The sequence below is a fragment of the Actinia tenebrosa genome, unplaced genomic scaffold (genome assembly GCF_029948245.1).
Source record: "Actinia tenebrosa isolate PJP-AT-01 unplaced genomic scaffold, QUT_ActTen_1.0 PGA_scaffold0__85_contigs__length_37466705, whole genome shotgun sequence".
NCBI lineage: Eukaryota > Metazoa > Cnidaria > Anthozoa > Actiniaria > Actiniidae > Actinia > Actinia tenebrosa.
This window is the reverse complement of record NW_028292569.1, coordinates 20,696,760-20,712,898: the sequence shown is the minus strand read 5'-3', so window position 1 is coordinate 20,712,898 and position 16,139 is coordinate 20,696,760. Positions and strand designations below refer to the sequence as shown.

Sequence of the window (16,139 nt, the reverse complement as noted above, 5' to 3'; positions counted from 1 at the left end):
ATATATCGGATGTAAACCTTGGATATGACTCATCCAGTCCCTGAAGTATTTTATTCTCTTATATGGCGTTTTCTTACGACCTCCATTGGCGTAATACTGCTCTCTGGTAGCATTTGGTACGGCATTACGAATATTCTTACCACACTCGTAACACTGTGCTGACGTGTCGTCTTCTATTTGCATTTTCTTACCACAACACCAAAAGGGTTCTGGCTTAGGTATGATAACTTTAGGTCTTAGACAAATTATGCAAAAGTCGTTAACGAACTTCTTACATTCTTCGCACTCCATATATAGACTAACATATTTAAGTGCGCTGTTGCCCTCAACCACACTTGGAGTGGGGGTCGTCCGTAGGTGGATTTTTGACGCGGGTCTTACCCCGTGTTGAGATTGCGCTGGAACCCCCATTCCCTATACTACTGAGGTCGACTTACTGATTGGCAGCGACGTTCCCAGAGCCCTGCAACCGGAGGAAATCAGAGCAGGATTAGAAGGAGAACCATACGCAATGAAGACCATTCTAGGATGGGCGGTTGTCGGACCACTGAAAAATGGAGCCCACGAATTCCACATGTCGAACTTTGTTCAATCTGAAGCAAATCTCGAACATCAATTTAAGAGTTTCTGCAATATGGAGTTCAACGACTCACAATACGACAACAAGAGAACTATGTCAATGGAAGACAGGCGAGCTCTAAAGATCATGGAGGAAACTATTTGTCGTAAAGATGGGCATTACGAGTTGGCGCTGCCTTGGAAGAATGACGCGCCCTCTCTTGAAAACAACAGATGCCTTGCTATGCACCGTCTTCTGCTCCTGAAGAAACGACTCGGGAAGGACCCCAAGCTACACGAGATGTATTCAAGATTCATCGACAATCTGCTCGAGAAAGACTACGCCAGAAAGGTCACTGACTGTTACGTCGCCACGAATGTTACCTGGTATCTGCCTCACCACCCTGTGTTCCATCCAAAAAAACCCGACAAGGTCCGCGTCGTATATGACTGCTCAGCTAAGCATAAAGGCAAAGCATTGAACGATGAGCTTCTACAGGGGCCGGACCTTAACAACTCTCTGATTGGGGTGCTTACGAGATTCCGCGAGGAACCAATTGCCCTCATGTCAGACATTGAATCAATGTTCTATCAGGTACGAGTACCGGAAGGAGATCGTGACGCTCTACGATTTCTATGGTTTAAGGATGGAGATCTCGAAGGTGAAATAGAAGAGTTCCAGATGAATGTCCATCTGTTCGGAGGAACTTCATCGCCTAGTTGCGCAACGTTTGCTCTACGCAAGACAGCTGACGACTACTCAGGAGAATTCAGTACACAGGCAATCGAGACAGTTAAGAGAAATTTCTACGTCGACGATTGCCTCAAGTCTGTGGCTACCGAGAAAGCTGCAGTTCATCTCGCTAAAGAGCTGCGTGATCTATTGGCAAAGGGAGGCTTTCGTTTGACAAAGTGGATGTCAAACTCCGCTGCGGTTCTCTCGACAATCCCAGAACAGGAAAGAGCGCCTTCTACGAAGACTCTGGACTTCGATTCTACATGCATTGAGAGAGCTCTTGGCGTTCAGTGGAAAGTCTCATCCGACACCTTTGGATTCGCTATCGTTATCAAGGACAGACCCGCCACCAGACGAGGTATACTTTCGGTAGTCAGTTCGATTTACGACCCGCTGGGATTCGTTGCTCCATATACGCTACCGGCTAAGCTGCTGCTCCAAGACCTGTGCCGCCAAAGACTAGGGTGGGATGATCCTATGACAGAGGCAGACCTTCAACGCTGGCAGAGCTGGTTGCAAGATTTACCACATCTGGAAAGCTTAGCTATCCGTCGTTGCTTCAAACCAGACGGATTCGGTGAAGTCTCATCAAGCCAATTGCACCACTTCTCTGACGCTTCTCAACTAGGCTATGGAGCAGTAACATACCTCAGACTTGTCAATCGAGAAGGGAGAATTCACTGTTCTTTCGTCAATGGCAAGTCGAGGCTAGCACCCCTCAAACCAGTTACCATACCGAGGTTGGAGTTGTCTGCGGCTGTTCTCTCCACTAGACTCGATCAGATGTCTCTCAAAGAGCTTTCCATCCCAGTGCTAGAAGATTCGAGATTTTGGACCGACAGCACATGCGTACTTGCATACATCGAGAATGAGGACAAACGATTCCATACGTTTGTAGCAAACAGAGTGACTGCAATACGCGAGAAGTCAACAAGGACTCAATGGTCGTATGTCGACACAAGGTCCAACCCTGCAGACGATGCGTCAAGAGGTTTGTCGCCTAAAGCGGCCTTAGGAGATAACCGCTGGCTGAATGGTCCAGGCTTCCTTTGGAATTCAGAAGAGAACTGGCCTCGACGTCCTGCTGTGAAACTGGAAGATAACGACCCAGAAGTGAAGAGGGAAGCAGTAGTCAACGTTATCTCCACAGCGGAAATGAACGGGGATATGGTAAAGCGCTTCGAACGGTTCTCCAGTTGGACCCGCCTGCGCAAGTCCGTTGCCTGGATGTTGCGGTTGAAGTCAAATCTCCGTAACCTGTGCCGCAAGCGTCGGGCTCAAGAGACTGTCAACACTTCGAACAAGCTGGATCCGATAACAGTGGACGAGATGAATGCGGCAGAAAGGGAAATCCTCAAGTTAGTGCAGAAGTCGGCCTTTCCCGAAGAGGTTGTCGCTCTATCTTCACGTAATTCCACAGTGTTGCAGTCAAGTTCTATCTACAACCTCAGTCCTCAGCTGATTGATGGCCTGATATGTGTAGGAGGTCGTCTGGCGAACGCACCGATAGACGAAGATCACAAGCACCAAATTATTCTCCCTAGCAAGCAGCATGTCACCGAGCTGTTGATTAGACACCACCACGTTACTAATGGTCACTGTGGCGCAGAGCATGTTTTATCTCATCTAAGACAAAGATACTGGATTGTCAAGGCCCGAGCAGCGGTGCGCCGTGCCATCGGTACATGCTTCTTTTGCAGAAAGAATCACGGCAAACCACAGCAGCAAAAAATGGCGGACCTGCCAAGAGACCGCGTGACTCCGGATAATCCACCGTTCACATCCGTCGGGATTGACTTCTTTGGACCGTTCTTGGTACGTCGTGGAAGAACAACAGTAAAGAGATACGGCGTGATCTTCACTTGTCTTACCGTACGAGCTGTTCATATAGAAATTTCACACAGCCTAGATACAGATTCCTTTATAAACACGCTAAGGCGATTTATCGCAAGAAGAGGCCCACCTAAAGAAATTAGGACGGATAATGGGACGAACTTCGTCGGGGGCGAAAGGGAACTTCGCGAATCGATCCAATCAATGAATCAGCAAGCCATCCACGACGCGCTTCTAGCAAAGAATGTAAAGTGGACATTCAATCCACCTTCAGGCTCGCACCATGGCGGTGTGTGGGAGCGATGTATCAGATCGACCAGGAAGATTCTCCAAGGACTTTTAAAACAACAAACCATCTGCGACGAAACGTTATCCACCCTGATGTGCGAAGTAGAAATGATCATGAACAGCCGCCCACTTACAAAGGTTTCTGAAGACCCGCGAGACCTTGAAGCTCTGACTCCCAACCATCTGCTACTGCTACGTCCAGGTTCGACCATTCCCCCAGGTATTTTTGCAAAGGAAGACGTCTACAGTCGGCGAAGGTGGCGACAGGTGCAGTACCTAGCCGACGTTTTTTGGAGGAGGTGGGTGAAAGAGTACCTGCCCAGTCTACAAGCCCGCCAAAAGTGGATCAAAAAGCAACGGAATCTGCAACCCAACGACGTCGTGATGATCGTTGATGATACCACACAGCGATTTTCATGGCCACTAGGCAGAGTACTAGAAGTTTACCAGAATAGTGTGGATGGCTTAGTACGGTCCGCTAAAATAAGGACGAAGACATCGACGCTTGTACGTCCAGTCAGTAAGATTGTACTTCTGGAGGAAGCAGATGTTGCAGCCTAAACAAAGGACTCTACGATATACTATTGTGCAATGCACGAGGGACACTAACTTTGAACTCTTAGTTTATTACATACCATTTACGATTATTATTGTTACCGTTCAGTTTTCTTGTCCTCCGGCCTTTATCCTTATAGTTTATTGTAAAGGCAGTACTTAGCGCCTTTAAGGGGCCGGAATGTTAACTAGTTAATCTTTTACAAAGTTTTTTATTATATGATTAAGTGACTCGATACCTCAGTCAATCAATCTATGACACGTGCTTTTTCAGTAGTATCATATAGCTTTCTCGACGCTAACTACACCGTATTATCAGTCTTCAATCTATCAAAATTCTACCTTCTTTCTCAATCTTTATCCTATCCACGTACATCAAAGTAAGTGAATTTATTGATCTTGTAATAGCTAGCATAATTGATCTTAAATTAATGTTGTGTTTTAACCTGTATTTCAGTTCGAACCAGTTTCTTAGTTTCTTAAGATCGTAACAATATCTACCGTCAATAAATCTACTCTAGTCACTGCAACTGCGTTCGAATGGTGTACTCTATGGTTATCTACTAAAGGCTATCTTCTATCAGTGGTTGTAGACTACAATCACTGTCCCACCATTCCCGAAACAGAGACTTGTTCATACCGGTCAACAAGTCTTATGACTTCAATTTTCGTCAAGGTAACCCAAAACAATACCTACCCGTCGTTTTATGCTAATATTTGATGAATAATTTATGTCCCCGTCCTTCCCCGTCCTTCCCCGTCCTTCCCTGTCCCCTTCCCCGTCCAAAATCCGGATCGTGCCATGCGGCCTATACTACTAACAGGAAATGCTTTATAAAAGGATTTTAATCAATTAGAGAGCTAGAATAAACAATTGTTTAATCAACCAGTCAACCGATCAACCGCCCCAGACAAGAAAAATTGTTGATAAACAGCATATATATAGTTCCCATAAAACTACTTTGTGAATTCCTGAAGGAGAGAAAATTTAGTAATCCACAAGTCAAGTCAAGATAACAGATCAAGATAACATATTCCTTAGTTTCTTTGTTCGCTAGTTCGGTTGATAGGCTGCTCGTTGGTAGGTCGGTGGGTATAGGAAGGAAGATCAGCATGTTCATCTTATAAAATATCTGGAAGACTCTCATATATTGGTTCAGGATTGCTGGCAGTTTCTTGATTTTGCAAATTTTTAAGTTCAGCATATTCCGTAGAGTTGTACGGAGGAGGAAGAATAACGCTTGGTGTTGTTGCACTTGCTTTTTTGAGGTCTTCAAGTTCAGCATAAATGACCTGGCCAAGGCGCTAGCAATAATATAAAAGAAAATTTAGACATTCTGTCATAACACCATTTCTTCAATACTCTCCTTGCTATCCTCCCTTTCCTTTTTCTCCACATGCATTTACTTCACTACTTTCGAGTTAAGGGAGGCAGGAAGGCAGGCAGGCAGGCAAGCCCCAAACAAATAGAATATGCCTCACTTCCACGGCTACTAACCCACACTCTGGGGACCTAGAGATAACGTTTATATTATTATAATAAAGAAAACAAATGAATGCTGCCATTGCACCTACCTTTTTCTTACTCATGTCTACCTGGGCATATATAGGCATGTTATAATTTTGTCTGTCGGTCCTTTTCTTTGACTTATCGATTTGGGCGTATATTGGAATGTTTTTGACTTCGGCATAGGTTACGGTATTTGATGCCTCAGGAAGAACACAGTGGAGACGCGCATTGCTGAACAAAATAAAAAGTATTATGTTTTGTAACTAGATACGAGATTAGTTTTTTTTTTTTTTTTTTTTTTTTTTTCTTAATCAGTTAGTTTGATAAAATATAAGGTATAGATATTGGAACCAAATGTATTTGCTACAGTTGAACGACCAACTCTGTAATTGTTTATATTAAATACCCTTTTGATGTTGACTATAGTAGACATTTTGGATTCGTGGTTCCGATTTTAAATAAAGAGGTTTAAAAGGAATACAAGACAATTTTATTTTATTTTGAGAAGACAGTAAACGATTGAAACAATTTATGGTAAATTTCCTCAATCAAAATTTCAAATCATGATATATGTATCTGGGAGTGGGACATAGCAACGGTATATAACTAAGGAGAGTGGAACAATTGATCTAATATTATGGCGCGATCATAGACATTTCCAGATGTGAAAATTATAAGGAATGCAAGGCCATGGTCACTACTACACGTGACTATCTTTTTGAATAATTTGCTTGTAATCAGGGCTCTCCCCATAGCTGTTTTTTCTCTCTTCCTTATGCTATGTAAAACCATTAAAGTAATGTAAAGTATCCAAGTCGCTTGCAATAGTTTGCCTCTCTGATATTCAATATCAAATTCCATAAGATAGTTAGTCTTAGTCAACTATCTAATGCAATAATCAGATTCGTGAGGAAAATAATTTGGTTAATTTGACTTTTAACGACTATGCACTTACTTGTCTTCACCGACATCTGTCTTATTTTCTATAAAAAAAAGTTTGTAACAAAATTTTAATGTTGCGTTTTCAAGGGGAAACAATAACAATTTTGAATTATTTTTTAACTACATTATGTATATTTGAAAATAGACTAACCTTTGTTAATTCTTTTCTTACGACGTTTCCTGAGAACGATTGTCACAATTACCGTGATAGCGATGGGTAATAACACACCAACAACACACAGTAATGTAATGTTCTTTAGATTTTTTTTGTACTTTACATTTTCTTGACCACTCTTTTCTGCTGTCGCGATAAGAAATGGCAAAGGTTACAAAAATCAGATGTATTTTGGTCTGCACCGGGATAACAATAATAGTAGCAGTAGCAGTAGCAGTAGCAGTAGCAGTAGCAGTAGCAGTAGCAGTAGCAGTAGCAGTAGCAGTAGCAGTAGCAGTAGCAGTAGCAGTAGCAGTAGCAGTAGCAGTAGCAGTAGCAGTAGCAGTAGCAGTAGCAGTAGCAGTAGCAGTAGCAGTAGCAGTAGCAGTAGCAGTAGCAGTAGCAGTAGCAGTAGCAGTAGCAGTAGCAGTAGCAGTAGCAGTAGCAGTAGCAGTAGCAGTAGCAGTAGCAGTAGCAGTAGCAGTAGCAGTAGCAGTAGCAGTAGCAGTAGCAGTAGCAGTAGCACTAGCAGTATCAGTAGCAGTAGCAGTAGCAGTAGCAGTAGCAGTAGCAGTAGCAGTAGCAGTAGCAGTAGCAGTAGCAGTAGCAGCAGTAGTGGTAATAGTGGTAGTAGATCCTACTTGCCACCTTTTTTCAATGTAGGTGTTGATATCCATGGTTTTGAACTTTTTCTTGCTATTCTGGTCGCTAAAAATAAAGATGGGACACTAGAAAATATTATAATGATGGCTTATTAATAATAATTATTCTTTTTTGGCCTTGGAATTTCATTTAAAAAAAGACGCTAAAATTAAAAGCAATTTAATTAATGCATACTGTTAACACATATCTCATTCTTTATAAAAAGTTACCTTTTGTTTTCGTATCAGGTTTCGAGGTTACCGTAACTGCTCTTCCTGTACTTATTTTTGTTGCTGGAAGGTCTGGAATAGCCAATAAGAGTTTGGGTTTTATATCTCGAAGAAAGGGGTGCTTTCTCAATGAATGACAGGTGTAGAAATTGAAGATTATAACGTTAGGTGATTGTAAAATTAAAATAGTAAATACACGCACATTACGAAATCTATTTGTTTCATATAATAAAGATAATGTGTAGTTATATTTATCCTTGCTACCAATACCACAGATGAATCAATAGTCCCCTCACGTACCTATTTCAGTAATGTTAAAGTAACCCACTTTCCAGCCCACTTCATTTGTTGCGTTACACATGTACATTCCATATAAACCAGAGTTGCTATCTGGTATTTCGAGAACCATTCTGCTGCCGCCTGTTATTTCTGTGACACCAGATTTAACTTGCGTTCCATCAGCATAATACCACTTGATTAAGGGGCGTGGGTGTCCACTTGCTTGACAAAGTAAGATAATCTTTTCGTCGACAGTCCAGTTTAGAAACGTTATATTAAGTTTGTCTACGACAAAGGAAAAAGCAAACAAAAATAAATAAATGAATAAATAAATACATAAACATAAAAAACTAAAGCATAATTTTTGAAAAGCTATTTGTTCCATAGTTCAGTTGCAGGAATTGGAATCAATTAAGATAACAATGGCAGGATTGAAACAAATATTATATTGTTCGACAATTTATACTTTGAATACTTACACCATACAGTGACTTGCATTTGAGCTTCCACGGGATACTGATTTGGGTTGTTGGTTGCCTGGCACTGATACGTCCCATTTTGATGCCTTGTGATGTTCTGAATAACGAGGTCAGCGAAACCTACTCCTTGGCTTTTTATTTCCTTAGATTGGTTTTTCAGTAACACCCAAGTGATATTTGGAGTTGGATTTCCAATTGCAGAACAATTGATACGCAGATCTGCTCTCTCAACCACTATATTGTTGGCTTGAAATTGTCTGGTGAATTGTGGCCGCGCTGTGATGAACAAATTATACAAATATAAGTATATGTAGAGTAACTCTATTTATGTTTATTTTTTATTTATAATCCATTTATAGTATAAGTGGCGGTATCTACAAAGAAACACTTGTATGTTTAATTTGACTGCTAGAATAACAATAAACAATAAACAATAAACAATAAAATTAAATGTTTGGCCGACTGCTCTTTAAGTTGTTACCTTCTTAGAGAGCATAGAATAATCTATTTAATCTTGATATGATTCCTTGCTTCGACTTCTTTCCACTCTATGTACGCTTACAGTAATGGAGGCAAATAGTTAAATGAATACTGTCTGATTGGTGGCAGAATAACTTAGCCGTAACTAGCAAACATATCAACAAATGCTACCTCTGTAACGATAATTGCGTAAAAAAATGATAACGATTTTTAGTTTGTTTGTTTGTTGTTGTTTTTTCCAACTGGCGCTCGCTTTCAAATGATGTCAGCTCTTTCATTTGGTTTCACACGGACATTTTATTTTCAAACCAAATCTAAGTAAAACACCATTTTTTTCTCAAACTTTTAGCAAGCAAGTTGTTTTTCAAGGTTTGAAAAGTAACTTAGTCTAAAAGACTTACTTGTAACAAAAAGCTGAATTTTACTTGCTATTGGCGGTAAAGTTTTCAATAATAAAATCATCCTGTATATTCCACTATCAGCAGTAGTGACATTAGAGATAACCAGGGTAGCATTGGGCTCTGTACTGACTCGAGTGGTAGGGTATAATAGTCTGGCAGGACACGTCCCATTACTGATTGTCCATCTCCAGTTTCTTAATAGTTGATCAAATCCAATTATAACAGGTAATTCATTAGCATGATTATAGTTCCATGTAGGGGAACTTAACTGAAATTCTTCCTTCCTGTTGTCTACGGTGTAATCCCAAACGAACCTGGCTGTCCCACCACTGACCACGTACAGTGGATTCGGTGGAGCTTGAATAATTCGAGCTTTACCTATTCAATGAAACAACGTATCTCAGTACTTGTAATAACTACTAATAAAAGCACAATGTACAATAGGGTATAAAAAAACTAATTCAAATAGTAGGAATATAAATCACAATACCTAGGACATAATTTCTATTTACTGTCATAAGGATCATATAATAGAAAAGCTGATGTAGAATCAAGAACTTCATCTTCAAGACTAGAGTTATGTCCAGTTTGCAGAGACATTGGTAACGTCATAAGAATTCAAAGTTAGAAAGTGCAAGCGGATAAAAAAAGTGATTTTTTTCACTTTCCATAATATAGGGTGATCTCCCATCTCTCAGGGACTTCTTTTTTATTTTCATTTAATTTTTCAGATTCTTCTCTCTGCTTGTCTTGCCTTTTCATGTCCACTTCCGCCAGTTCTTTAACCTCTATTGTCTTTCAATTCACATTCTTTCTTCTATTAACTAACCTCATTGGCATTAAACATGCTTTTACTTATTGAGCGACAGTGAATTTGAATCAAACTCAAAAGGAACTCATGCTCATAATTTCATTCGAAAATTCCGCCTATTATACTTATATCGTGAATAATATATTGATGATAACAATTGGCAAAACGATTCCTTTTCAAATAAGATACACGACACGTACATTATATTCACCTAATTGAAAAAACCAAGTCGGGTTCAAAAAAAGGTTATATCATCAAAGCTAAGACCGAAGGGGAGCATGGGAAGGCAAACAATTATGCTAATTTCAAGCGTATTGCAGTTTCCCCTTACTGTGCACATTTTATGCATCATGGCTTTGGCATGTTGCTAATCTAGATCGACCGACTTTGCTGTATTGGGGATTATTACATGTCTATATTCAAACATAATACACATTTCGGAGTACCCAAAATCCTTTTCGGTCTTAGCTTCGATGATATGACCTTCTCGAACCCGACTACGTTTTTTTCAATAATGCGTATATTCATTTCAATACTGCTTCATTTTGTAGCAAAAGTAAATACGACCATTTAAAAAATGAATTTTTATCCAAATTTATTAAAAAAGTGTTTATTGAGCGTAAAATAAGTTGACAAAAGCGAAATAAACACCACGCTATGGCACGAAATAGTGATGAATAACACATCGAAACGAAAACATCACGAACCACCTGATAATATATCTGCACGTGATCTTACTTTTTATCCTCAATATTTGCATACAGATGCAGTTTCTGATATTCAGAACTTTGTGCTTTATGTACGAAGTTTAATGGTTCGTACTTGCAGATATGCAAGGGAAGTTCTACTCGTCTAGCACTTTCCCCCATCGTTCTGTTTAGAGCCTGATAGCTTTGCACATTCGACAATAATGCATTAATATTAAGTTCTTGATAATCATGGTGAGTTTGTGAATTTTGAACGTCAGATTTACTTGTTTCTTGCGCTGCATTTCCTGTATCGGAAGATGACTCAGATTTTTCTGATATTATTTCGTAGTCTTCGTTTGACGACGTCTTTGGTGCATTTTCGGCTAACAATTCGTTTGGAGCAGAATGCCTCATTGTTGTTACAGCAACCACGCTTGGGTCCTGAATTTAATATAAAACATGAGTAATAAAATAATGACAACAGTGGTACAAGTGAAAGAAGGTCGGAAGGGAGGGATGGACTGAACGACGACGGACAGATGGACAGGGGAAAGGACGAAAAGAAGAGGAAGGAAATAAGGAAAAAAGGAATGAAATAAGGAAACAATTAAAGAACAAAAAGACAAAAAGGAAACAAGAAAACGATATAATGAATAAAGTTAACTCTCCGATTGAAAGTAAAAACATCGATCGAAATTACGAGGAACATACCTCGTTTTCCGTTCTATTCACAACTGGACGGGAAAATCTGTTGGAGAAAATAATATATATCTATTTTTCGATTCAAAATAAAAACTGGTCTAGATGTTTCTTCTATTTTATTACGACAGTAATATCGTTTAGGCATAGCCCTTTTTCAATTGCCAACATATCGTATACCAAGAGCTTTTGTCTTTATTCCTAGTATATTTACATCACCTTGTGATTTCTTCTCTGTTATCTGAAACTATGAAAAATATTGCCATGTTATCAATATAAGTAATAGGCCCTTTCCAGTTAATGCTCGTGTGTTTGTACTGGTGAGCAAAATTTGGTGATTCTTTATAGCTACTTGTAAAGAACTGAATGAAACAATGTGTAAGCAGTGTGTTACGAATTGCAGGTTTATTACGATCTCTCGAAACATGCTGTAGGATGTTGGTTTGCTCACCATCAAGTTTCAAGCATGGGAATCAAAATGCTCATTTATTTTGCTCTCAGTGAATTAATCAGCACGTGATTACTGAGCTGCAAAGGTCCTATTGTATGATTACATTTGCCATTGATGTAACAAGCAAAGATAAAAAAGAAAGGTAAAATAACACAACATACACAAATAACACATAAATTTAAGAAACAAAGCCAAATTACCTTTAAGAGAGTTTCTTTTACATTTGATGAAAATATATGTTAGGAGAACAGCAATGATTATGAATAAAACGCATGTTATCGACAGATTGATAATTGCAAAAGTGCTTCCTGTACAATAACGAAAAAAAAAAAAAAAATAATGTTCGCGAAAATAAATTGCCTTTTTTTTTTTCTACAGAAGTAGCAATAAAAATCATCCATTTTCAGATTGATTTTTTTTATTGCAGCTATATTTTCAACATTTAAAAAATCATTCGATTCGTTCGATTCCATCGATACCATTTAAGTGGAAGAATGACATAAAAAGAAGCAGGTTAATGACATTTTTTTTATGTTGCGGTATTGTTCATTAGTTATCATTGACATCAGACAGCGTGTTACTATATACCTTTTCAGGAATAACGGAACTAAGCAATCAGAATTAATTACAACGGAAGAGCGTGTATCGCTTAAGGCGTCGTTCCCCGAACAATTTCCATTTTTATGCGCTACCGTAAACGGCTAACTCCTTTTCACCTGAACATGTTTCCTCATCAAATGAGCTCGACTTCCCGATGACTTCTCGTTGAGTTCATGGTAATAGCATTGTCTTAGCATAAAATATATTGTTACTGTTGTTGCTCTTGCTGCTGTTTTGTTTATCCGTCATTGCTTCGATTGTTTTTAGGAGGCGTACTGTTGTCAATTTCTTTGTCACTAAAAGTTCCATTCAAAATATAGTACGAAATTAATGATCAAGAAAAGAAGTACAGTGATCTGGGGTTTCTGGCCGGCTAAGCTTACCTTGGTAAAAAGGGTGCGATGATGGCAATGCGTGAATACAGGTAGGTGTTGTTCCTAACGATGCAATGGTTGGAGCAACTAAAAGTAAAGGAAACAAAAGAACAAAAAATTCAGAGAAATGGGAATAATTGGTGCTTTTCTTGATGGATGTCTTAAGTTCCCACTCGAGAGAAAGATAAAAGTTTTTGTGCAATGTTCTCGAAGTAAGGTAAAATAGGGTGGTGAAGGGAAAAAGAAGAATACTTCCTTTTTCCTCTGCCTTATTCTCCACAAACACATAAAAGAAATAAATGTGATGTGAAATGGCGCACTGTTGTGTAGAAAATCTGCAAAATTTTAAAACATGATCTTTAGTAAATATTGCATTGATGATTGTTCAAAAAGATATTTGACAAATCCACTTTTATTTTGCTTGACATTTCGTACATCTCATACTTATCACTAACATTGGTTAGTAGTGCCAGAATGCTACTACCATGCATTACGCGTAGCTTACATACTATTCTTTACAAGATAAGTAAAATCACACGAATAGCCCAATTCATTCTACCTTCTTTTTTGATACCGCGTTTCAAAGTAACTGTAACACCTTTGTCGGTTGCTGTTTTTGCTGTTGGAAGGTCTGAAATAGCAAATAGTATGGTATGAGTTTTATATTATTTCAAAATGGATAAAGTAAGAATACCGTTAGCTCCATCAGATCCGTGACTACTTGCTAAAAGGAACACTAATATTGAATTCAAATGACCTTTACTTTTACTTAGTATTCGCAATTAATGGAAATCCAGTTTAATTTTTATTATTGATATGTTGAGGGTGTTTGTGTGTTGCTTTTTTTACCTACTAATACAAATCATTAACAAATATCTTACGTATTCGGGTAGTGTTGAGGTAACCCACATTCCAGCCCACTTCATTTGTTGCGTTACACTTGTACATTCCATATAAACCAGAGTTGCTATCTGGTATTTTGAGAACCATTCTGCTGCCGCTTGTTATTTCTGTGGCACCAGATTCAACTTGCGTTCCATCAGCATAATACCACTTGATTAAGGGCCGTGGGTGTCCACTTGCTTGGCAAAATAGGATGGTCTTTTCGTCGACAGTCCAGTTTAGAAACGTTATATTAGGTATGTCTACGAAAAAGGAAATAACGAATGGAAAAAAAAAACCATAATTTTTGAAAAGCTATTTGTTCCATAGTTGAGGTGCAGGAATTGGAATCAATTATGATAACAAGGGCAGAATTGAAACACATATTAGATTATTCGACAATCAAACACTTTGAATACTTACACCATACAGTGACTTGTGTTTTAGTCTTCACGGGATAATCATTTGGGTTGTTGGTTGCCTGGCACTGATACGTCCCATTTTGATGTCTTGTAATGTTCTGGATAACGAGGTCAGCGAAACCTACTCCTTGGCTTTTTATTTCCTTGGCTTGGTTTTTCAGTAACACCCAAGTGATGTTTGGAGTTGGATTTCCAATTGCAGAACAATTGATATGCAGATCTGCTCCCTCAACAACTATATTGTTTGCTTGAAATTGGCTGGTGAATTGTGGCCGCGATGTTATGAACAAATTATACATACAAGTGTGTGTACACTAACTCTATTTATATTGATATTTTATTTATAATCCATTTATAGCATAAGTATCGGTATCTACAATAAAAAACGTATAAGTTTAATTTAAATGCTAATGTGTTAATTGATAATCAAACACTAACATTATATGAAGGTGCAACTGCGCCTTAATTTGTTACCTTCTTAGAGAGCACAGAATGACCTATTTACTCTTGATCTGTTTCGCTTGCTTCGACTTCTTTCCACTCTATGTACGCTTACAATAGTGGAGGCAAAGAGTAAAGTGGATACCGTCTGATTGGTGGCAGAATAACTTAGCCGTAACTAGCAAACATATCAACAAGAGTTACCTCTGTAAAGGTTATTGCGTAAAAAAATGAATGCGATTTTTCATTGTTTTTTTTTTTGTTTTTTTCCATCTGACGCTCGTTTTCAAATAATGTCAGCACTTTCATTTGGTTTCACACTGACATTTTATTTCCAAACCAAATATAACTGAAACACCATATTTTTCTTAAAATCTTAAAATTTTGAAATATATTTAAGCAAGTTGTTTTTGAAGGTTTGAAAAGTAACTTAGTCTAAAAGACTTACTTATAACAAAAAGCTGAATTTTACTTGCTATTGGCGGTAAAGTCTTCAATAATAAAATCATCCCGTATATGCCACTATCAGCAGTAGTGACATTAGAGATAACCAGGGTAGCATTGGACTCTCTACTGACTCGAGTGGTAGGGTATAAAAATCTGGCAGGACACGTCTCATAACTGATTGACCATCTCCAGTCTCTTAAGGCATGATCATATCCAATTACAACAGGTGTTTCATTTGCATATTTATAGCTCCATGTAGGGGAATTGAACTGAAATTCTTCCTTCCTGTTGTCTACGGTGTAATCCCAAACGAACCTGGCTGTCCCACCACTGACAACGTACAGTGGATTCGGTGGAGCTTGGATAATTCGAGCTTTTCCTGATGATATATAGATATATGTGCTTTCGGTATTTCTTATAATTAGTTATAAAATACAATGTAAAAAAGGAATGAAAATTTAAACGCAAAATAAAAGAAAACGAAATCAGAATACCTTGGACATAATTTCCAATTACTGCCATAAGAATAAAATAATTAAAAAGGTGATCTTGTATCAATGATCCCATCTTCAGAAAGATCTTGCAAAACATAACATAGAAAGTGGTGATGGCAAACACTACAATGCCATATTTTCACTTTCTATTAAATAGACTGTTTATTTCATAGGGCAATGTGTATTCTTGTGAAAATATAAAATAATAATAATAATAAAAAAAAACTTTGTTTAAAACTCATCAATTAAATTTCAAAAAACTTCAATGCGAGGCTACTCGTAGCAAAATGATCAACAACAAACCAACAAACCAACTCGTATGGCAAAAAAGGCTGATATTGAAGTAAACAATTAAATTTCAAAATGCATTTTTTTTTTAATTGGAGGGAAAAAAAGCTTTCAAATCTTGCAACATATTATTTATTGGGAATTTCAAGTCTCTTTTTTGTCTTATTCACTGGTTGTTCATGAAAAGCATACATGGAACATCTTTGGACCCGGGCTTTGGACTCCTTTATCCTTTGCTATACTATTTTGACTTATTAGCCAATTTTTTATTTACATTTCATGTGAAATTATAATATAATGCATGAAGCCATAGTTTAAATAGCGTAGAACTTGGGAAAGGACATTATAGAAAACGACTTATATACATGCGTCAAACAACCAAAAATAGATCATCTTAATTTCATTCTTTAGAAATATGCTTTCTTAACGTTATTTTAGTTTCATTCTCAACACT

General features: G+C 38.1%; 2 protein-coding genes and 1 long non-coding RNA gene across 5 annotated transcripts; 2 read left to right on the top strand and 1 right to left on the bottom strand.

The window, feature by feature from the left end:
* The first annotated feature begins 408 nt into the window (after positions 1 to 408).
* On the top strand, positions 409 to 4,500 carry LOC148913731 (uncharacterized). The gene is made up of 2 exons (XM_089035692.1): positions 409 to 4,350; positions 4,428 to 4,500. The coding sequence occupies exon 1, from the start codon at positions 512 to 514 to the stop codon at positions 3,974 to 3,976; it is 3,465 nt and encodes a 1,154-aa protein (XP_088891818.1). The 5' UTR covers positions 409 to 511; the 3' UTR covers positions 3,977 to 4,350; positions 4,428 to 4,500.
* Positions 4,501 to 5,092: 592 nt separating this feature from the next.
* On the bottom strand, positions 5,093 to 15,500 carry LOC116292028 (immunoglobulin superfamily member 10-like). Of its 3 annotated transcripts, XM_089035737.1 has the most exons (19): positions 15,398 to 15,500; positions 14,905 to 15,282; positions 14,017 to 14,634; positions 13,593 to 13,856; positions 13,271 to 13,342; positions 12,721 to 12,798; positions 11,938 to 12,045; positions 11,506 to 11,533; positions 11,299 to 11,335; positions 10,872 to 11,028; positions 9,088 to 9,465; positions 8,207 to 8,482; positions 7,749 to 8,012; positions 7,449 to 7,520; positions 7,225 to 7,284; positions 6,574 to 6,723; positions 6,436 to 6,463; positions 5,546 to 5,711; positions 5,093 to 5,275 (listed from the first exon to the last, which is right to left on the bottom strand). In XM_089035737.1, exons 3-19 carry the CDS (start codon positions 14,312 to 14,314, stop codon positions 5,093 to 5,095), a joined length of 2,619 nt encoding a protein of 872 aa, XP_088891863.1. In that variant the 5' UTR covers positions 14,315 to 14,634; positions 14,905 to 15,282; positions 15,398 to 15,500. The 3 variants fall into 3 exon arrangements, with proteins under 3 accessions (XP_088891863.1, XP_088891866.1, XP_088891867.1); XM_089035740.1 differs by lacking the exons at positions 14,905 to 15,282; positions 15,398 to 15,500 and having other exon boundaries at positions 6,574 to 6,720; positions 14,017 to 14,869; XM_089035741.1 differs by lacking the exons at positions 11,938 to 12,045; positions 14,905 to 15,282; positions 15,398 to 15,500 and having other exon boundaries at positions 14,017 to 14,870.
* Positions 10,604 to 11,394, top strand: LOC148913730 (uncharacterized). Its single transcript, XR_016120838.1, has 2 exons — positions 10,604 to 10,839; positions 10,937 to 11,394. It is a non-coding gene; the product is annotated as an uncharacterized LOC148913730 (long non-coding RNA).
* Positions 15,501 to 16,139: the final 639 nt, after the last annotated feature.